Source organism: Hippopotamus amphibius, chromosome 15 (assembly GCF_030028045.1).
Source record: "Hippopotamus amphibius kiboko isolate mHipAmp2 chromosome 15, mHipAmp2.hap2, whole genome shotgun sequence".
Lineage (NCBI taxonomy): Eukaryota > Metazoa > Chordata > Mammalia > Artiodactyla > Hippopotamidae > Hippopotamus > Hippopotamus amphibius.
In genome coordinates, this window is record NC_080200.1 from 66,233,957 (window position 1) to 66,257,682 (window position 23,726).

General features: G+C 44.4%; 1 protein-coding gene across 1 annotated transcript in view; it reads right to left on the minus strand.

Moving 5' to 3' along the window:
• The window catches only part of ADAMTS16 (ADAM metallopeptidase with thrombospondin type 1 motif 16), a 158,769-nt gene that overhangs the window by 94,260 nt on the left and 40,783 nt on the right, over positions 1–23,726 (minus strand). Inside the window, exons 5-10 of the mRNA XM_057709433.1 lie at positions 21,556–21,755; positions 20,020–20,103; positions 17,716–17,875; positions 15,922–16,027; positions 7,684–7,821; positions 1,519–1,672 (exon numbers count right to left, since the gene is read on the minus strand). Coding sequence (XP_057565416.1) covers positions 1,519–1,672; positions 7,684–7,821; positions 15,922–16,027; positions 17,716–17,875; positions 20,020–20,103; positions 21,556–21,755 — 842 coding nt within the window. The remainder of the gene's footprint in view (positions 1–1,518; positions 1,673–7,683; positions 7,822–15,921; positions 16,028–17,715; positions 17,876–20,019; positions 20,104–21,555; positions 21,756–23,726) is intronic.

The following is a 23,726-nucleotide window of genomic DNA, read 5'->3' on the forward strand; positions in this document are numbered from 1 at the left end:
GGTTTACCATTCAAAAATCAATGAAAAATAATTTTAAACCCATCAATGTAATTCATTACCTTAACAGAATAAAAGAGAAAAATACATTTATATCAACAGATGCAGAAAAATATATATGACAAAAGTCAACATATGTTTGTGGTGATATCTCTTACCAATCTAGGACCAGGAAGGAACTTCTTCAGTTTGATAAAAGGTAACTATGTAAAACTGACAGCATCATATTTAATGGTGAAATGTGAAGATTTTACTCAGCAATCATGAAGTTCCAGAATAAACAGTGTGCAACCACGGTGACAGATATCAGAAGAATGGTTGCTCACTGGGGTGGGGAGGGGATTGAGTGGAAGGGCAAAGGGGAACATTCTCTCTTTCTGCTGGTAACATGGGGGATGGTAACACGGGGGAATACATTTGTTAAAATCCAATTGTACGCCTAAAATAAGTGCATTTCCCCGCATGTAAATATTCCCTCAATAGCAAAAAGACCTGCTGGATTTAACTTCTTATTTCCTGTATTTTCCCAGCGGCACTAATTCACCACGGATGATAGTCCAAGGTCCCAGCAAAGCAATGTGGAACCCAGGAGTATGATGTACAGCATCCCACCTTCGAAGGAAAAACTTTATGCTCCTTTTCCTTAGCAAACAGAAGAGTAACGCTCAGAACATTCTCGGGGAGTTCACATATTCTGCCAATGGAAAGGCAACATCAGGAATATGTGTGGATGCCTGGTGTGTTACTCTTGTTCCAAGCTGAGATTACCCAACTGAGGAGACGAGGATGCAGTTCTGCCGCAGGGCTGCAGTTGACCTTTGGGGGAGATCTACTTGAATTTCGAAGAAAGAAGATCATCACGTTAGAATCAAATTGGGAATATTCCCAGTGCATTCTGGGATGCTGGAGGTTTCTGGAAGGCTATATATTTTTGTTTATTTTCCTCTTGATTTCACTATAAACTAGAATAAAAGAAACCTCAAAAATAGTTACTTGCATTTAATTTATGGGTCGCTTTCCCAGTGGTTTAGTAGAGCAAGTCGTGAAAGCTCGATGTTCCCTTCTTGCAAGAGCATGTATCTCCATGTTGTACGAGGAATTTATATGAGGAAGCCATTCGGCTGGAGTCCTGGGGTCAGTGGAGTTCTATGAAAGACTTCTCTAGAAATACTTAATTTGAGGAATTTAATAAGAAGTCCCAGCTAGGCTACTGCTTTATAGTAAAATTTGTCTATATCTGAGGAAGGTAAGGGGGCGGGGGACACTGTCTCTTAAACACCATTTGAAAGGAATGCAGCATATTAATTTGCTAAACTTACACCAACCAAGAGTTCTCGCTGAACTCCCGCATGATAAATCAGAAAGAAAGAACTGACCCAACAGGCCAGGTCAGTACGCGGGAGGAAACTGATCCCCACAACTGTATCCACCGTCACTTTCTTTGCCAGTAAAACATGTGTTTCCTGTTATATAGGACCAGCCCTAAAACACAGCATTTGACATTTGAGAACAGCCACTTGCCTTTTTAAAATCCAGCATGCAGAGCTTGGCTTTCTCCCCAAATTGCCACTTGCATTGTGTGTTTGCGTCGTACAGCTCTCCCGGCAGCTTCTCGGGGTACTTGTATTCCTTCACGGGCTTGGGCTGGTCCGCGAGGCACGTGGCTTGGGCGGTGCTAAAATGAAGAGGAGATGCCGGAAGTTACCAAAGATGTACCCTCAAGCAACGCCTTTTTTTTCCTCATGCAATTTTACAACAAGTCTCGTATAAAGAAGAGAGGACATTTTTCTCCTGAGGGCCAATATAACATTTATCGGAATTATATTTAAATCTAGGGGCCACATTTCCTGAAATTGTTCATAATACATTTCACCTTTCCCAGGGAGGCAATTGGTTCATCATTGGATTTCTCAAGCTTACTGTGGGGAGAGTGAAATGGGACAATGCAACCAGATGTTTGATGTGAGTTCCTACAACAGACACCTTAAAAAGAACACTTCTTGCCAGGAATAATAAAAAGATGAAATGAGCACGGTAAGCAGAAAAACACAGTCCACCAATTTCAAAACTGGGGTTTTCTTTCTTTCTCCCCTCCTTCCTTCCTTTCCTGCACAATAGCTTCCAGCTTCCACATGGAACACTGCTACGATTTCCACCAGAAATGCTCTATACACAGGTTGATTTCTGACTAGGTTCCCAAGTCAAGAAGAAAATGAATTCTCCTTACGTTAACTAGCAGACGACTAAAGACCAACTAATGATTTCTTCCTCCACAAATAGGGTATCCTCTTCCCCACCAGAGGCAGGCTTGCGTATAATTTTTGCATTTGGAGGGAGGAGAAACAAGTCTTTGCAAATAGCAACTAAACCCAATTTATAAATTTCAGTCAGCAAAAACTAAAAACAAATGAAAGCAAAAACACCTCTGCAGTCACAATGCATTTAACAACCGTAGATCTGCCTAAGCATCCCCAAAGCTTTTCTTTGTGTGGCTGTCCACCTTGATGGAAATCTTTCTGGCCCCAGGCTCCAGGACCTGGGTCCCAGATTCTATTGCCTTGGAGCTCACTGATGCATGTGTGCCCTTAATTAATATCCACATACACAAAACGTGAGGCAGGGCACCGGTCACTGTGGACGGGACATTAAACATACAAGCATGGAGGTCAGATGCCTTTGAACAGATTAAACCAAAGGCTAGGAAAGTGCTAAGAGCAGTGACTGGCTCACTGTGCGTGCTGACTAAATGATCTGTTAGTCCTACACTGATCATGCCGCCAAGGTCTACAAGGAAAGAAACATTAATCAACACATAATCAATGCTCCATGAGAGGAGTGATTTGCCAGCTTTGGAATTCCACAGCACCTCTTTCTAATGATCTCAAATGATTTCATTATACTAGTTAGATGTTCCCCATTATCTCCGTAAAGGCACATCGAGGTTGGAAATATTATTCCCATTGCATAGATAGGAAACTAGGAGAAGTCAGCTACATTGGTGAACCCAAGCAAGAGATTGAAAAAAATTTTTAAAGCTCACAGGTTCAGGATTTTTTATAGTTTGGTCAAATGTAACCTACTACTTCTTATTCATCCTTAAAACTTAATTCAAAGAGGACTTCCACGTTTAAAGATGGTGGACCAGCACGTATGAGACACTGTTCTACAGGCATCAGAAGGCCATCAGAGAAGACAGGACACGAGGCACGGATGCTTCTAGAGCAAAGGAAAGCAGAGAAGTGAACCCAACACCCGGCACTATCTTTCTCCTCAAGGAATTTAATGTCATAAAGAGCTGCTAAGAAGCCAAGTGGTCGAGTGGAAGGTGGGCCTTACAAGACTGAGAAGCTGGACAAGGTTTTGGCAACCTGGTGGGGCTGGGAGGTGAAGATTGAAATTGTGGGTCTGACAAAAAGGACCCAGGTAAACGGGATTTTCATTGAAGCCACACTAGGTCTACACCGGAGGAGTAAGAACTAATTTGGATGGACCAGTTTAGAAAAACCGAGTGCCAGGGTGACATCAGCTTAATCCCAGAGTGACTTATGATAAACTGCCACTGCCCTGTCTGCTGGAAAGAGAAGATGACGTCATTCAGGGCTCCGTTTTCTCTTTCATTTTTTCATGAACAATACCCTTCATTTGTTCAAAATTACCAAATGTATTGGGAGATGAGACCAAACAACTGAAACCCAAGAGAATATACAAACAATAGACATGCAACTAAAAAATAAGGAAATGAATGCTATATTTTTATGCAGCAACGAGGATGGATCTCATAACCCTAATATTTAGCTGAAGACCCCAGACACCAAATAGCACATAACACGTGATTCCGTTCACAGTAAGTTCAAAAACGTATGCAACGACTCTACGTCCGTGTTCTGTGCCTGGGGAATCATTATCTACCTGAAGAGGGAGGTGATGACGGGGCTGGGGAGGGGGCGTCTGGGGGGACAGCAGTGTTCCACCTTTTTTTTTTAGGTTAGTTAACACATCCACCACCTCACACAGCTACACCTTTTATTTGGTAGTGGGAACTTTTACGATCTACTCTCTTAGCAAGTTTCAAATACTGAATACAGTATAGTCGCCATGCTGTCCAGGACAGCCCAGAACCCATTCACCTTATCATCAGACGTCTGACCATGTTCAACCATTACCTGTCCACCACTCCCCCTGCCCTTGGAAGCTACCAATCTACTCTCTGTTTCTAAGAGCTTGATTTTCTTCTTAACATTCCACATGTAAGTGAGATCATACAGTATCTGTCTTTCTCTGACTGATTTCACTTGGCATAATGCCCTCCAAATCCATCCATGTTGTCACAAATGACAGAATTTCCTTCTTTCTCGTGGCTGAATTATATTGCATTGTGTGTGTGTAGATAGATAGACAGACCGATCGATCGATAGAGATATATTAGATACAGTGCATATACGCATATAAATACCACATATATGTCATATATCTCACATCTTCTCAACTCTTTCATCCACTAAAGGACACTTGGGCTGTTGCCATGACTTGGCTACTGTAATGTGTTACCTATCATGATCTAGGGAGAAGTTGCACTAAAATGTTCACCTTGTGAAAAGTTATTGAGTTATATGCTTAGAATTTTGCACTTTTCTATGCATATGTTTAATCAAAACAAAAATAATGTCAATGAAGAAAATCAGGCAAGGCCAGAGGTGCTACAGCAACATTTTAAAGTTCTCTTCTCACTCTGAGTCACGAACTGTAAAACGTTCAAGAGCCCAGGAGATCTTTGACTCGTGTCCCCTCTTTTTCCAAGAGAGAAAACGGGGGCCCCCAGAAAAGGTTACACTACCTGCCAAGGTCAAGGCCTCCCCAGACACAAGGATGAAGACCTGATCGGCACATGAGCTCCGATTCCCTCGCTGATCTACCACACGGTACCACCCATTCTCCAGTCTCACTGAAACTACACTCCGCCACCACTCCCTGGTTCGTTTTTCTTAAGAGGAATGTGACACAGCAGAGCAAGATGTGAGCTGAAATGTGCTATTTCTGTTATTACCCCAAACAGACTCTCTCAGGACAAATCAAGTTTCTCCCCGACAGGGAGTGTGGGGTACCCCTCAGACTCCAGCTCTCCTGTAGTGACCTTCCTCGCGTGCGGGCGCAGGTTCGTGGGACAAGAGGGGAGGTGTGTTTACTCATCAGCCCTGCAAGATTCATGTTTTCAGACAGCAAACTGAAGATGAGCCCGTGTTGTCATTTGGTTTAAAATAATGAGCTAAAATTTCCCTGAGTCCTAGGCCTCCTGGATACAGACATGAGTAAATGTGATGAGGTCTGTGTCTGCTCATAGGAAATGACATGTCTTTACTGATGAGATTGTGGAATTTACTGCAAATACATATCTGTCCTTCTTGACTCCACCAACTGTAGAGAAAAGCTGTGCTGACAACTCCAAGCTAATTGAGTTCCTTTATTTTATATATATTTTTTCCGTATACCCAGTGCTAGGCTGCTCATAAAGGAAAGTAGCTTTCATCTCTGAAAAGTTGGCCGTTTATCCTTACTCGCCGTCAGGGTCATGTCCACATTGCCAACTAATTGGTAGAGAATATAACAGTGTTTCGATTACTTAGAAATCAGGAAGGCAGAAAACATGTAAAAGAAGATGGTCTCAGATTCATTAAGCCAATGAAAAATCAGGATTGACACACAATTCACAGCCGGACATCTTGAGTACAATGAATCTTAAGTGTGAATTTGACAATGAGAGGCTATCTTGGAAAATTTAATCTTTCAATGAAACAAATTTGTGACCATGTAAAATCTTGCGTTTTTATTATTATGTGGTCCAAAGAAATCAGTAATGTCCCTGAAAGTAAATGCTAATCACTGCATGGCTACAGAAGGGTTTTACTGATTGGCACAAAAACAGACGCGTGTACTTTAGCATACGTTTCACCATTCCAGTATCACCAAGACAAAATGGCTTTGAACTCCAGAATCTTAATAAGCATTCTCAGGATCATATTCTGATGTGAAGATTGCAGCCCAAATTTAATGTCATCAAAATAATTATTCTCTAAGCCTATAACTATTTCCTTTCTGCGAGTTTTCCTATATTTCTTGGCAGTTTAAAAACTTTTTCTGGACTCTTTCATGATGCAGATTCTCACTGCCTGCCCACACTTTGCAGCCCTGGGCTTTTCAGGTTGTCAGAGCATATTCCAAAAAGTTTAAAATGTTTGTATACTTTTATTATAACCATTAAAATGAAAAAGGAGTAAAATTTTAAGAAAAGAATGTAGAACTTCATAGAAAGGATTTGGGATATTAGAAAACTCCAAAACTTTCTTGTTGATACAAATAAGAGCATTGTGAGCTAAAGTGAATTACCTTCTTTATTAGAGAAAGCAGAATCCTTCACACACACCCACACACACACACACAATTTGAACAGTTGCGTGAAACAGCTAAAAGCAGTGCTAACAATCCCCAACTTGACTCCAAGGGAACACCGTACAGGACAGCAAATGTTGCAAGGACCGAGTGTGTCATGTGAACATTGCCGTTTTGGTAATAGAAATGAGAAAAATGGTCAAGTGTATATTTCTAGAGTATAGGTTTATATTACCGGGGTACAGATGTTATCTACAAAATTCTCACTCTTCCTGGGAGGCACAGAATGTGGGAAACAGTCCTTACTCCTCTAGGTGGTAAAATATCTTGGCTGCAGTCTCCGAATAAGGCTGGCAGGAAGGGCCATGGCTGCAGGCCGGTGGTCAGGATGCAGCTCTCCTGAGTGTTGTGAGGTCTGGAGAAGTGATGGGAGAGGCAGCAGGAAAGGAAAACAAGCCGTGGGCTCGCTGCTCGGGAAGCCGTCCACTGGATAATGAACAGCAAACAGGGAGTAAAGCCAAAAGAAGTATGCCTGAGACCCTGCCCAAATGGTGTTCTAGAAACAAGATGGGTTAATTTGTGCAACAGGAAAAAAAAAAAAAAAAAAAGAAGAAGAAAGAAAAGGGGCTCTATTGAAAAAAATAGAGAAAACCAGGGGGCTAGTCTGCTTTACGAGCAGATCTAAAAAGTCCCTTTTTTCTCTAAAACATTTGAAATCTAGCATCTCTTTTTCAGGGGGTCAAACTCTACCTCTGTCATGACCTATACCGTAAATCAATTAGAGCTACGATAAGACCTTCAGAAATAATTCGTAAAATTATATACTTTTTAGACCCAGGTGAAGGTTTATATACTTGTTTTTGACCTCCTAATGAGAAATATATTTTGTAAAATAAAAAAAATTAATGCATAGTTTGTCAATTACATCCTGATAAAACTGAAAGAAAAAATTTAAACATTTAAAAAGTTAAAAAATCATGGACTGAAAATATCTAGCTATAGAAGGAAGAATTAAAAGAAGAAATTAAATGCTAGTGACAAATACGTTGGCTTGCTAAGTATCTTAAGGGATTCTTTTGAATCTAAAGGTCAAATGATGTCAGATTAAGCCTGCAGAAATTGAGGCTCTAAGAAAGTGCCTGTTAACCTCCTTGGTCAAATGAATGTCTCCAGGTGCCTTCAAATGGGGACCATCTGCAGAAGGTGCACTTGGGTCTGGGGCTGCTTGGACAGGATTAGGCTGGCCCAGAAGTGAACATCAAAGGCGCCGAGAGAAACACAACCAGCTTCAGGCTCTCATACCTTAAAAATCTGTGTAGGTACTGGCGGCTGCAGGGTGACCAGGAGAAGACGCCGTTGCGTCCTGCCAATGTAGGGGACATGATGTTGCCCTCAGACTTTTTGCACATGTTCCCTTCTCCATCGTGGACCATGCCGAAGCTACAAGAGAGAAATAGGTCTTTCAAAACAAAGAACAGTTTCAGGTCACACACTAACAAACACAGGTCAACATTTTGAAGACCCCCTCTCCTGTATGCCAGGCAGGCAGAAGACAGAGTCCTAACAGCCAAACAGGGGAAAGTATCTCTGTGGTCACAAACGTTTCCCAGAGAACTACCGTTTGTCCAGCTGTTTGAAAGTGTACACCAACATCAAAACAGAGCACATGTCCGGATGTCTGCCAAGGGCAAACGTTTTCATTACAAAGAAGCATTTCTAGTGGGATGGAGAGGGCAGTTTATTCGATCTTGATAAAGCTGATGCTGTTCTCACTGCTTTCTTCTCTCTCCACACTCTTTCTGCTCACCAGCCACGGTCAGAATTTCCAGGCGTTTGTCAGAAACACGCATGCAGGTTCTGCAGGTGAATGTGATGTCTACCCACTTTAAGAACTACAAAACTGCTACTGCCCCTCTCAGTGGTGCTGATGTTTTGTCCCTACACCCAGTGCTGATCCAGCTCCTGCTAGGTCCTCACTGCCGGAGGCCGTGACAGCAGCCAGTACTTGACCAGACTCCCTCCATCCTTTTGGAGGAAGTGGCACCGTTACCAAGTCCAAGCTCACTCTGTTCGCCACACGACAGGCCAGTAAATTGGAGATGAGGTGCTGAGGCAGAGAATACGACTTTATTCGGAAAGCCCACAGGCCACGAAGATGGCAGACTACTGTCTCAAAGTAACCATCTTATCAGGGTTTGGATGCCAGTTTCTTTCACAGAACAGAGAAGGGGAGGAGATGAGGAAGTAAAGTAAAAAGGCCATAAGATTTGAAAATGTTCTCTGGAATGGCCAGCCTCAGGGAGGGGATGTGTTCATTTCTCCTTTCTTGCAGCCATTGACAGGTGGGCAGGGTCAGGATGCTTCTCTGAACAAAGGCACTTTGGTTTAACCTTCAAGGCAGGGGGCCAGGTTCCCCAGGCAGGCCATTGTGTATAGACAGTATCCTTTTAGTGAACAAAAGTATCAGGAAACAAAGGTTAAAGTAAAAGACATGGAGTCAGACCTCAGTGAGTAGCTGTGATCCCGTTTATCTGCAGGCGTTGTTTGAAGGTACATCTCTTAGTCTTGACTGAAAACCAGACCACTTTGGGGCACCAGCCCTCGCTTAGTATATGGGGACACCTCAAGCTACAGTGGCTATGGGAACTCTTATTAGGGTCCTTTGCAGATGTTCAAATCCCAAAATGCCAACAGCACTCCCTTACTGTCACTCGAGAAAACTTCAGCCTTGCACCTATAAGAATCCCATTGACTGAGTTGCTACCTCTCCCCACCAAGTAGCCTCTTCTTAACTTTCTAAAGCTAGTCTTGTAGGGTTGCCTCACACTGCCATCTTCACCCACCTCAGAAGAGCACAACTGACTGCCTTGGGAAGAAAACCTGGGGGATTTGGGAGCTCCACGACCTTGAGGACTTCCAATTAGGGCAGATACATTCTTGGAGAGTCAAGCCATTGTTGGCCATTCATATCTGGTACCCACCCAATCATTGCATGGGTTCCCAGAGAGCAATTCTGGGAAATAGAAGGGTGATGTAGAGTGGGATACAGAAGTAGGGGGAAAGGCAAGGGAGGAAGAAAGCAGGGAATGGAGGGTGGGTACTGGATCCCTGGACTTTCTGCCTCCGAGAATCCCAGGATGAATGGAGGGAGGGTCACAGGGGTGGGAGACACCAAAACAGGGGAAGTAGGCTCCAGAGGGGGCCAGGGAACCTGCACTGTGGCTGAGGCTGAAGACTTAACTGTTTTTCTTAGAGCTGTTTAATAATATCAGTGAAAATAACAACACTAAACACTACTGAAAGCACTATTTTCTAGACAGGACATTAAGCACATTTCCTTTATCTTCTAACTTAAACCTCACTACAAGCCTACAAGGTAGGCATAATACAATGACAGCAAGATGAGGGCTGGAGACAGGCTTGTACGGGGTCCCAGAGTCAGGACTGGAATCTGACACTCTGATGTCAGAGCCTGGGCGGGACCCGTGCAATGGTGTAACCCGAGCGTGATTGAAGGGTGTGTCCGAGGAAATCTGGTGCACAAACATTGTTGAAATTTCTGCAAAATTCCTGCTCAGTACCAAGGGTGATGTAGATGTGGTCATCTCGGCCTCCACCCATTCTCTGAAGTTCTATTAAAAGCAATCAATCAAGGCGAGGGTAACCACGTGGCAGAGGAAATGTGCCCCAGCCATGGAGAAGATTCAGACTGTAGCCCACGTGGAGAAAGTGATAAACATGAGACAGCAATGTACCCTCCCCTGGCTGGCCTCTGACCTGAATATGAAGAAGACACATCACGGTCCAGTAAGTGCCCTAGATGAATTTGCTACCACTTCTGCCCACATTTCTAAGGAATACAAAGGCACCACATCCCAGGTCTGGGGACACCTTGGTCTTAAACATTTTCATGGAAGGCATTTTCAATGATTCCTTCCAGCAGTGTTTCTCAGACTTTGCTGGGTATCAGAGTATCTGAGAATTGCACCACACATGTGCCTCCCCAAAACCCACCCTCGTCGATTTTTGATTTAGTAAGTTGGGGGTGAGGGCTCTGGCGTTTGGGTGAATTCTAACACAATAACGTGGTTCTGATGCCCAGCCAAACCTCAGCACTACTGTGTTTCCAGCTGTGTCCCAAGCAGTACCAAGCCCATGTACTGCACTGCAGGGGGTACCAGCACAGCAGCATGAAACTGCCACACAGTGATCACACTTGATACTAACATTAATAGTCATGGAAGAATGAATAGGGCACATTTTGAAGATAAGGTTGGTATTTAGCAACTAAGAAATAAAATTACTATTCAAGTTATACATACCAGACATTTTTTTTTTGCTTCCATGATTCACAGTACTTTATTCAAAGTGGCGATCGCCCTGTGTTCAACAGATAGATTTTTTCTCTTTCTTACCTACTAGCTCCTAAGTTTCTAGAGAACAGAGGCTCTTCTTAACCGTGCTCAGAGGCCCAGCGCCAGTGGACTTGCTAGCCTGTAAAAGGTGCTCCACTAATGTTTGTTGAATGAATAAAAATACCTTCCAGCTATAACACCAGCTCAAATACCCAAATGTAAACATCATTTCAGATTAAACTGGACTTGAGAATTATATGCAATGCCAGATGCTCTTAATGTCTTCTGTAGAATTTTCTTGAGTGATTCAATTACATCAGCATTTCTTTATTACTAATAATATACCCAGAATGATGAACATCCAAGCTTTTTTAGAGGTTGTACCGATATTTTAGGCTGATCAGATAGCGGTGGGTCAAGGAAAGTGAAAACCCTTCAAAGTAACGATGTGTCAAAGTCATCTGGATGGTAAGTCACACCCTGGGCATGATGACAGCACCACAGGTGGAACCTACTTGTCCACAGCCTGATGCAGCCTTTCCAAGAAGCAAACCCATCCTCCCCAAGAGACGGGAAATGGACATGGGGACTGCAGTCAGGTGGGACTCTCGGGGCCATGGCAGGTCAGATAACCTGGGAGAACATGGGCCGTGGAGGCGGGGGGACCTCTGTCAGGGTCTTGCCCCTGTCATTTGCAAGTGGGTTGATTTGGGGCAAATTTCTCAAGTTTCCTCACCTATAAAATGGGAAAATAAAATCTTTCTCTTAAACTGTTCAGAATACTGGGCACCATGCATGTCAAAAAGGAAAATTCAAAACATCTCCTTCCCTGATTCAAATGTGGTTTTGATCAAATCTCTCAGCACCTAGATGTCAGATATTACTTGCATACGTATCTTGTGTATGTGTGTGTGGCGGGGTGGGGGGGAGTGAAGCGGAAGCAGTTCAGCCAAAGGTTCAGTGGGTTTCAAATACTTTTTGGACACAGAAACAAACACAGAACTTAAGAGGAATGACAGTAGATAAAATTGGTAAGAAATGACGCTCCTATGCTGGGGCTCCCTATAGGGCAGTCTGACGACCAGGTGATCTTTAAGCAGCCTCTAGCCTAGATATTCTACAAACCCTTACAATCACCCAGCGCCTCCCCGCCCCAGCTGTGGGGGCTCAGGTTGATGAGAGAGCACAGCCACAAATCAGTGAGGTGGACACACCATCATCGAATGCTGAAAGGGCGTCTATCACCAGCCACGTATGGTCGAGCCGAATGGTATCAGCACACCAACTCTGTTTCTTTCCAGAAGACTTCCCTGATCTTCCTTGCATCTCCTGCAATGCCTAGAGCCCTCCTTGCTTGACCCCTTGCATGCCATGTCTATTTTATCTTTCTTGAGGCCTTAGGAGGGCATAGACCACCAGTCATTTTGTAGAGCCCCACACTATGCTTTGATGGCAAGATGCAAATTGCGCCTGGTGAATGGGTCAGGAAGGAGTGGAGAAGACAGGGGACAGAATGCTGGCTCATGAATACTCCTGAGCACAGTAGGCTTCATATCGCCTTGATGGTCTGAAATGATCACGCAAACAAAGTGTGTAAGCCGACTTTATATGCCAGGAATGTTCAGCTCAAATAAAACAGCTTAAACTGCACCTGCCTGCACTCGCTGAGGTCTCACAGGCTCTATGGGTTTTGCAGATGGAAACCCACGTAACAGGAGCTCAGGCGGTGCACCCTGGTCACTGTCAGGCTGCCAGAGAACCACAGGGTACCTGGGATCTGAGTCCCAGGGCCCTACCCGTGACTGGCATGGCTTCCTTTGGCAAATGAGAATTTTTCAAATGTCCCAATGACATACTCTTCAAAATGCGTAGTTGAGCCCTCAGAGTGTCTGGCCAGTTCTTCAGCACCTGCGTTAGCAAACCACACATCCTGTGACGAGTGATTTAACACAACCAGGAAACTCGCCCTGCACCCGTCCTGGCTCCACCCCACACACTAAAGGAGGACACACATCCTCGCTCTGGCTCCGGTCTCTCTTCTCCCGTTCCCAATGCAGATCCAAACACATGTTTGTAGAAATGCCTATTTTTAGCTCAGATTCCCCAGCACAAACCACAAGATGTCTTGAGATAAAAAGAACTGAACTTAGTAGAAGAAACTGGCTGGACATGAACTGAGTCTTCCCTTGAGTTAAAGGTTAGGAAACCTATGGCTTCAAGGCACAGAGGAGCACTCCTCCACCCTTAATGATGTCCTCTGAATGTCAACCAAACTGGAAAAGTAAAGTTCACTGGTGAAACCGGATGTTTTATAACAATCAGTGTAAAATTATTTTTTAATTCTTAATGTATAGAACTCAGAAACTGACTCTGCTTGGAGCTCACTGCAGGCTGTTGGATCCATGCATTAAACCTATGATTCCTCCTCCAAGTAATAACAGGTATCAAATGAACAAACTGACTAAATGTGTTTGTTTTCCATGCGCCTGAAATGCACAGAGCTGGGCTGCTGAATCTCCCCTGCCAGGGCTCTCCCATCTGACGCGTTTGCCGCAGCTAAGGACGCGTTAGAAACAGCCCCCTTCACTTGGTCGTTTGCTCACCCGGACCCCTGGCACCAACTCCACACCTTCTGTGCTGAATATTCAGCTCAGTCTACCCACCCAGCTAGAGAACAGAAGATAAGAGATTGTCCCCGGGGTTTCCAGGCTTTGAGCTACATGTGAAACTGCTCCGCAAAGAGCAGGTATTACCGTTATTATTATGATGATGATCACTCATTTTGGCAGTTAGCACATGCCTTTCACGTGCACACCTCCGACACGTATTTCTCATTTCCTCAATATGATCAGAAGCTATTTCACTGCCGACATCAAACGCTCAGAGCTCCCAGTCCCTCTGGCTCTTGTACAATGTTCTCTAAACAGCAGGTGCTGGACAAGGAGCTGCTCATTTTCTGGAGGTCCGTTTTATTAGGAGTGGGACTGCCCTGCATCCAAATCTAGAGCTCCTTTCCTTCCTCCCATCTATATCCTCACGTGCAAGTAAAAACACTTTCCCCTTGTTTGGAAGAAATTCTTTTTGCATCTCCACCCAGCCCCAGCGGTGAAAGGAAATAGTAATAGTTGACTTCTAAGAAAAAAATAAAAGCAAACGCGGATACTTGTTGACGTGGAAGCCTGGGACCCTCATCTTGGATGCACCAAGTTTAATTTAGTTAAATTCACTGCCTGCCGCTGCCAGGGCTGCCAGGACCTGAATCTCAACTGCTTATCTAATGCTGATTTGTTCAGCCCCGATGACCTAAACATTTCTTACCTGATTGTTTAATTAAATTCAGGTATGGTTCAGAGGACAGCAGGAGCCCCGTCTCGTTAAAATAATGAGTTTTTTTGAAGTTAACTCTAGCAGCCTATTTACAATTATGACTTAACCGAAAGCTTTGTAAAGTGTAGGTGCAATTTTCTAGGCACCGAAAACGTCAATCATTACCTGTAATGATGAAGGGACCAGTAATAAAATATAAAGCTTCACTTTCAGGTCATCAGTTCACACAGAGCCAAAGTCTGTATGGCCTCTGTGAGAGCACAGTAAGGGCAGAAACACAGGTACGTGCGCACGCGCGCACACACACACGCTTTGAACAGGTTGGAATGACATGAGCAGTCTCAGTCCAATCTCCCTCCCTCCCTCCCTCCCTTTTTCTTTCTTCCTTCCTTCCTTCCTTTCTTTCTTTTTTCTTTCTTTTTCTCGCTCTTCCTTCCTTCCCTCTTTCCCTCCCTCCCTCTCTCTCTTTCTTTCTTCCTTTTTCTTTCTTTCTCTCTCTTCCTTCCTTCCCTACCTCCCTCCCTCCTTTCTTTCTTGCTTTCTTGATTTCTTTCTCTCTCTCTTTTTTTCTTTCAGATTTTGTTGATGTGGACCATTTAAAAATTCTTTATTGAATTTGTTATAATATTGCTTCTGTTTTATGTTTTGGTTTTTTGGCTGTGAGGCATGTGGGATTCCAGCTTCCCAACCAGGAGTCGAACCCCCACCCCCTGCATTGGAAGGCGAGGTCTTAACCACTGGACCACCAGGGAAATACCCCCTCCCCCGCTCCTGCCCCGCCCCAATTTCTAACAGGGGATGGAGAAATCAACTTTGCAAAGACCAAACCACAAACACTGCCTTTTGCAAGTTTTGTGATTTGCAACTAAAATAAGAATGAAAGTGAAAATAGAAAAACTGTAGTTCTTGGCTGTGCATTTTTTGGAGAAGCTTCAAGTACAGTGTTAGTCCAGCAGGAAAACACTCGTGTTACCACTGCTGATGCTCGTATAAATCAGGGCAATTGTAGGAAGTCATTGAGCAGGCCCCACTGAGAAAAAACTTTTTTTTAAGATGGTGCCTCCAAGTGAGGCAGCCTGTAGATTATTAGACTAAGAAACCTTATTTAAGCATAACAGCTACTAGAAGTAATAGACAGAAGTGTTTCATTCTACCGGAATAAAGGTCCATTTCTCACTTTAAAAGACACTGCTAATGACCAGCCCCCTGATACTGAGAGCTGCTTGCCCTGCATCCCTGTCCATCCATCTGTGCCAAGGCTCCGGGCTCCGCACGCGCCCCGATGCTGCCCCATTTCACAACTGGCAACGGTGGGCACCTGGGGATGAGGGAAGCAAATCAGCTCCCACCATGCTGCCTCGCTTGTCCTGCCCGCATTCCCCAAACTCTGCATATGCATCGAAAACCTTCTTTACAAATTGTGGATGTGATATAAGGATGTAAACTTGAGAATAATAAGTTACCACTGCGTGGGCTTCTTACCATCTTCAATCACGTGGAGTTCTCTTGTAGGACTTACCCATGGAATGAGATGGGCCCACAGGACCAAGTTCAAAACCCAGGACAAAGGAGCAGAGACAGAAGAGTCTGTAGTCTGTGACTGTACGCACATGGGTGAGCAGGGAGGGAACAAGAGAGCAGGAAGGTGCAAACACGTGTGTTGCCCCAGCTTTAGAATGTGCACAACGGGGCACTTGAAGAAAGCAGAAGAACGTAAGGGAGCATCTCCTCCTGCCCTGGCGCTCTCGCTGGGGATGCGGAATTCCCCTCACAGCCTTGACCTGGCACCAGCATCTCAACACCATCCTCCAGCCCAGAAAGCATCCCAGGCGCCGCCCTCCCAGGGAGATGCACTTACTTGTGTCCAGACTCGTGGGCGATAGTGAAAGCCAGTCCAAGACCTGTATCTTCGTTAATCGTACAGCTGCGGTACTTACTGCACATCCCACTTATGGGTGCAAATCCTACAGGTGCAGAGATTGAAAGAACAGACAGGAGCAGTGTTGTAGTAAAATAAGGAAAGAGGGTGCATTCCATGTGTGCATTTGCCTCTGTCCTTCAGGGAAATTTGGTTCTCGTCTTTGTCAGGTGAAATATGACACAGGAAACCCTTGGACAATCATATAAAGGGCCCCGAATAATGTGGGAGAAGGGGGTTTGTTCTCTCTTCATGGAAAGCAGTCTATAGTTCTGTGTAATATTCAAGTGACAGTTACCATGGGGGCAAAGTTAAAGAGGGAATTCCCTGCAGATGGAGGAGGATTTCAGCCTTTTTCTATAAGCATGTGAGCTCTCAAAAGCCTGAGAGAAAGTACTGTGGAGAATGGGTGGTCCCCAAGGCCAGCCCAAGGTAGAGGACTGGCCAGGAGGGTTCACAGGACTCAGCATCTGTCATGCTCATGGGTGTACTTTACTAGGGACAGAAGGATATACAGTAAAAACCAGCAGAAGGAACAAGCACATGGGAAGAAGCCCGGGGGAAACCAGGCACCAGCTTCCAAGGCCTCCTCCCCCACCATGGAGTTGCACAAACGGACTTCATTCCCCCAACAAGGGGAACACTGCCCACCAGGGTCTCACTAGAGACTCAGGGCCCAGGGCTTTGGTTGGGGGTTGGTCACATAGCACCCCTGCCTGGCATGGCCCCAAATTCCAGGTCCCCAGAAAGAAAGCCGGTGTCCCGTACAAACCACATCATTTGTGTGGCTTAGGCCAAGTGAGCTTATCAGGTGGGGGTGGGAACCTCCTGAATTCTAAGCCCTCAGAGGCAGCCCAGGGCCCACCGTGTGCACAGCGCTTTCTGGGAATGAGTAGTCAGGGCTAAGCTCTGTTAAACCAAGTCTCATCTGAATGTTTTGGAATAAAGACCCTTCTTCCCTAAGATCGTGGGAAGAAATGGAGAGTTAGAAAAAAAAGTCCAGGGGAGGCTTGCTCAGTAGCACACTGTGCTTTACAGTATTTGGATAAGTATAAAAAACTTTTATCATATTATAAAATACCACCAATATACACCCAGCCCTATAAACATGTGGAAAATGGCTAAGAATGAGATATTTATAGAGAAATGGAAAAATGAGGAGTACGGTATTGTAGTATCTCTACAAATATTCATAAATGTGGTTTTCTTTCGTATACTGAGACACCCTTAAATCCACTGACCCTATTCTCACAACTGGAAGAAGAAATGGAAAAAATTATTTCTTAAATTAGAAGAGATAGGAACTCTTGAATCTGTAAGAGAATTTTTCTTGTGAAAGAACTGATTTTGGTAAATACATGCATCCTTTTTTTTTTCTTAAACAACACCCCCCCCCCAAGTTTTCTTGGATTTTATTGCTTGGTTGTTTTTGTTTTGTTTTGGCCACACTGAGCAGCTTACAGGAGCTTAGTTCCTCGACCAGGGATAGAACCCAGGCCCCTTACATTGGACGCACCGAGTCTTAAACACTGGACCACCAGGGAAGTCCCAATAAATGCATACTTTTCTGTTTCAGCAACGTTTATACAGGGAGGGGAGTCTATTCCTTACAACTGCACTCAGCAGCAGCTGTCGCTTACAGATTTGTAATGAGGGCAAAAATACTCCGTATCCTAGGTCACTGAAGGCTCACAGCACACATGTGTTTCTCAAAACCCCGGTGGAGGGTCCTACCCAGAGTATCACAGGGCTCGTTCTTCCAGGAGCAGATGTCCAGGCCGGTTAGCAAGATGGCGTGGTCATGGCGAGTCCCATCTCTCCCCATCAATCCAGACTGCCACTGGCAGAAGCTGCTCAAGGTGCGGTCCGCATGGTGGCTTATCACCAGCCCTGGCTACGCAGGAGGCAGACCAAGAGCCCCAGGTAATAGGAAGAAAACACGCTGTCATGCAGTTGTTACCGGCATTGCAGCAAACTTGCATTAACTTGGATTCAATTACACAGCTGGATCTGAATGGCATACAAACTAATTTATCCATTTCATGTATTAAAATCCAAAGGAGGGTGTCGTATATAAAACCTGTACAGAGTCAGTGTAGATACTCATGCTCATTTCTCTAGTTCTGTACCAAAACAGTTGGGATGTATTTGTTGACTCTGAACACATTTCAATGACCCTGGAAAGATTACTTCTGTGCATGAAATTTTCACGTTCAAAATCTTTATAAAACACTGAAAATTATATAAGGCAACAGATTCATTTATACGAGACTTTGCACATGCACAAAAACACACCTGGATTGGGTTGTGTTTATTTCACAACCAAGCTGAGCAAGTAAGATTTCAAATTAGTAACTGTGCTAAGAGTTATTATTAGTGTTAAATTAAGTCATTTTCTGACAGAGGCACCATGTTTATGAGAAGAGGCAGCTCAACTGACAAAGCTTTATTTCTAGAAAATAGGCTAGAACTAGGAGAAGGAAACGATATAGATGACATTCAACCTTATCCGTATATTCCAAGTTCTAATAGATCAACAGTGAAAGATCAGAGTGAAGGCCACCTGAACTCTTGGTAAATGGAGAATTGGGGGGAGGGATGGCAAGAACATCTCCCAAAGCTGGCAGCTGAGTTATTTAAACCTTACTTATAGGTATGATGTATTTTCCTATGGATGGTCAGAGGAAACCAGGTTAAATATCTCAATTTGAGGACAACAACTTGTTTAAAGCTTTCCTGACCAGAGTGTTGTGTTGAAAATGTGTCTCTCAATCACTGACTATTTTTCTCCTTAAATGTTTATTTCGTCTTTCCCGAGAGTCAAATGCACCCAAGCTAAATGCTGTACATCAACCCTGGGGCATGCCTTGCATTCTTTGGCTGGTGATTTCCAGGAAAACTGCATTAATTAAAGTTAACACAGGTGTACGATCAAACGATAACCTTGCTTATTCTTTGCAGCTTGGATGAATTCCAAGGCAAAACGTTTTAATACAAAGAATAATTAACCTGTCACCTGAGAAGCCCAGCTGGGGCAGCACCCCCTCCACAGACAAACTCACACAAAAGACAATGGGGCGGCATCTTGCTGACTCTTCAGGCTAGAAACAGGCATGCCCGTGCATGCCCTACCCTGCACAGAAAGAGGGCAGCACCCCAGAACCTGGAAATCTGAAGGCATTGTAGATCTTATAAATGATCTCAGATTTCATCTAAAAAGTCATGTGTTTCATAAACAAGACAACTATGGCTGACAGGAGACTCTGCGAAGATGTCAGCAAGGGTGAAATTAGACGCAGGGTGCCCGACTAGGACCCGTGTTCACTCTACCACGTCCAGTCAACAATCAATTTGGGGCAAAATGGAAATGAGAGCCCTTCAAGGCTAAGACGTCCTCCTTACTTCTGCCACACATGGTTCACATGAGTCCCTATTGTTCACACAGAGGTTCTGAAATGAAAGCAACAGAGAGTCTTATCCCCACTTCTGCCAAGATCCAGCGTCATTTGGGGGCCTGTGTGAAATGAGAGAAACGTGCTTGACATCCTAGAATCTCTGTAAAAACAAAATCCTGAGGCTGAAGGTGGTAAAGGTCAGTCTCAGCAGCTGGGAGGGAACTGAGGGCAACAATGCATGTCACACAGTGTGAGCCGACTCTGGGCTACTGGACTCTGTCAGTTTTCTCACTAAAGACTGAAGGGCTCATTCCACCTCCATCCTCAAAGCTCACGGTGGCTGAGGACAAGTTCTGCACCTCACATTCCTAGTCTATTTCCCACCCGGGTCGTTAATTTTCTCATTAGCCAAGCAAATGAGTATTCCTCACCACTCCTGCACAAAAATTACAAAAGTTCAAATAAGCATTACAGAAATTGACAAGAAACTCATTGCATTAGACACAAAATATTAAAATATGTTTGTTCCCAAGGGAAAGAGAAATAAAGAACCCATAGAAGAATTCTATTTAGGAAAACAAAGCATTATTTTGCATTTATTTTTCTGGGGGGAAAAAATCTGTTGGTTTCAAAGATAGAATACCTGTTCTTCTTCCAGAAGAAGCAGACCTACGATGGCAATGTTGATGTTTCCGCCTATTGTTCCATCTTTAAATAAAGCAGACACCTGAAAAAGACAGGTAATCTAATCAGTCCCCATACATGGCACCCTTTTCCCCCAGCCCTTAGTCTGGAGTCCACAGCTGAAGGCCAATCCTGTGTTCTCCAGTGACACAGCAATGTTAAGTTTCTCACACTGCTAGACACACAGGTATGGGAATATATAACAGCCAATTACACCAATGGTTGGATCCTTACTGTTGGAGTCTGGAAGTAAAATGCTGAAGTCTGGGGAGGAGGGTTCCACCTCTTACCAAACACCAATGACGGGCTTGCAAGGACTTCTAGTTGGTAAGTGTCCTCATTAGACGTAAGGAGGGATTTTTTGTTAGTTTGTTTTTAACTCACAGTGACAATACACAGGCGAGCACTCCCCAACCTGTCCTAGCTGAAGAGTCTGAAAGCATAAGAGAAGTTCCTGGGAAAAGGCCAAGAGGATACAAGAAAGAGAAGGAAAACAATGTGGAAAGAAAGTGATCAAGGAAAGACAGGACATTAGCGGTGCTGGTCCCCGGTGTAGAAATGAGTGATCAGAGTGACATGTGGGGTGATGAGCAAGGACCCGACGACCGGAGGAGAAGCAGCAGGGAGCGAATTTGGCACCGAACGTGCAGAAACGCTGGAGAAGCTGCACAGAATGGAGGCGATACCCGCACCTGTCAGAGACCTGCAGTGGGGGGCACCTCCGGGTCACCACTCCCTCAGTTCCCTGCGAGATCACAAACCACCAGGCCGCCAAAAATGAGGACAGTGGTAGCAGCCACGCCACATCGCGGGGAACAGAAACGTATTTACAGGCGCTCTGTTTGTAGAGGTAGGGCAGAAAACATTTTGCAAATGCTGTCATCACAGCTATTTTAAAAATACACTTTGGTGGCCCAAGACTTTGTCTTCTGTTATGCGTAGCTCTTGCAGCTGAAACGGGACTGAAAGATACCTCTTGCCAGTCTTCATTAACAACTAGAGCTGCCACACCTTACCTGCAGTGACGTCCTAAAGGGAGTACTGTTTCTTGTTCTTGTAGATAAAATAATGTATATTCAATACTTAAAAACTCATACTCCTAAAAAGATGGGTATTTCTATACAGCTATCTAAAGTCACACGTATAATGCTGATGGCAGATTTACTGCACTCACACGTCTCAGCATCCTCTTACCGACTTCTGATAAACGAAGACATCAGTAAACTCGAAATAGGTACTGGCTTACAGAGAAGGTCAAATTGTTCATCCTCCGAATTTTATTCTCTGAAGGACTGAAAATGGCTCTTCTGACTGGTGCACAGTAATAGTGAAGGAGTTATCACAGATAAAATATTTCTTGTACATAAAGCAATTCTATTCCAATAAAGAGCTTAAAACGAGACATAAATCCACAGGTAAAAGTAGGATGTAAACACAAACATACGCCCCTTTAGATGGAATTACAACATGACTTCAACAAGAAGGGCGTTCCTACCATGTTCAGTATTGTCAGTACATAGGTGGTGATGTTTTCATGGCCGTGGTTTTGCATCATCTTTTTGTCAACTACCACCAATGTCTCCACGTTCAGTTCTTCGTTCCTATGGGACTTCAGAAGGGACCGCTTGTGCCTTACGCATGATTTATACTCATCGGGCAAGATGAAAAGGTCTTCCTTGGGAGGCTTGGGCATGTCTAAAGGGGGGCGTTCAGGAGGAAATAAAAGCAAAGTTGTCACACAAAACTAGTGGTGGAACTCATGCTAAAGAAAATGGATTTTAAAAATGAATGTCCGTGAAACGAACCATGAAACCCTTAAAACTGTGATGCAAAACTTGTTTTAAGGTGGAACACTACATTTATATAAAGTTTGCATAGTTAGATGTCATGGAATTCATCGCTATACTGACCGTATAAATTTGCCCTGATTTAAGACAAAAAGAAGATCACGTTGGCTCTGAAGTCCTAGCGTCTAAAAGCACAATGTTTGAGGATCCTGAGCATAAGGACCTGTGGAATCACGCTCAGGAAAGGAGTTATGGACACAGCAATGGAACTAATAATTACAAAAAGGAGCGCTGTCTTACACTGTGTTCTTACTTGAAGACTTTTAATGACCTAATAGTTTTTAAAGTTGCTAGACATTCAACTGGTTTGTCTGTAGTATTTCCAATGGGGTTATAAACTGCTCAAGACAGATTCACATCACTGCAGAGCTGAGTTTCCCAGAAAGTATCATAAATATTTACCTAATTGAATGGGAAGACAAAATATACTCGGTCCTCTTGGAGTAAGCTGTTTAAAAATAGCTTTGGCATTGATAATCACTAAGTTAACACTACATTAAAAACAATTAGGTTTAGTGGATGCCTCAGAAAATGTGGTTAGGATTGTCTCATGTGAATGTAGGCTTCAAAGTATTCCCATGTTTAGGTGGCACTAATTCGAAAGCTATGGCCACTCTATTCACGGGACACGCTGCTAGAAGATGCTGTTTTGATGGACTGATACCCATGTCCACTGCATTTTCTCTCTCTGCTAAAATACTTCCACACCTAAACCAGTCCTTAGGAGGATAACAGTTACACTGGCTACAGTTTCACAGGCAGCTGTCATGCGCCATTTACATTGATGCAACTTACACAGATGTGAATTCCGCCCTAAGGGGTGTCTCCCTGTAACGCATTCGTTCTCTACACAAGCCCTGGGTGTAGGCCACAGAGGCATGGGGAATGTGCATAACTTTCTCACCATCCCTCCCTAGAAAGTGTTGGAAATGGATTTCAGATCTGGCAGTGTGGTCCCAGGGCCCTTAGCCTGAATTCCCATCGGTACAGGGTGCAAGTGGACACACCATAGGAGCACAGCAGCCTCCAGGCCCCCAGTATCGGCGGAAAAGGGGAAGAAGCACCGGGGGTGGTGATCTAACTGGCCAGGGCTCCGACAAGCCCCTCGGAGCAAAGCACTCCCCTCTCAATACGGTCTGCAGCATTTCCCCAAACACGTGAGTCCCTGCTCAAAACCCACCCGTGATGCCTGCAGCCAGAAGCAGCGAGCTAAGCATGAGCCTGAGGTCCAGAAACACTACTGATTTCAAACAAATCAATCTGCTTTTGTCTGCCCTTTTCCGCAGAGAGATGTCTAAACACACAGAAAAACCTCTCGTTTTCTGAACCAGAGACTCTATCAGGGAAGAGTCTTTGTAGGTGTGAACCCCACTGAGACATAAAACTGGGATTCCTCCAGGGAAGTCCCAAGCCTCATGGACATCATGGAAATACCCTGCACAGGTACCAGAGTTCTGAGAATTAAATGCTCACCCTGGAGGTGCTGCGTGTCAGTTCTGCCCCAAAGGGCCCCCAGCTGCTCAGGAGTCCAGGGTACAGAACTGCCACGTGCCCTGCAGGAGGTGGCAGAAACCCTGGCAAGTCAAAGAGCACCAGATCGACCACTGATGTCGCCCACCAGCAAGAGGCGTTGGTGGCACTTTTCTTTCCAGTTTTATTATACAAACAGTGGCTACGTCTTTTCCGTTTTCCAAACACAACCTCATTATACAGTTTAGTATCTTTTTCAAATAACAGCCTCTCAGCAACCAACCCCCACTACTGAGATTCTGCAGTGTCTCTGGAGGCAAACACACCTACACAGGTGCACACGTGCACA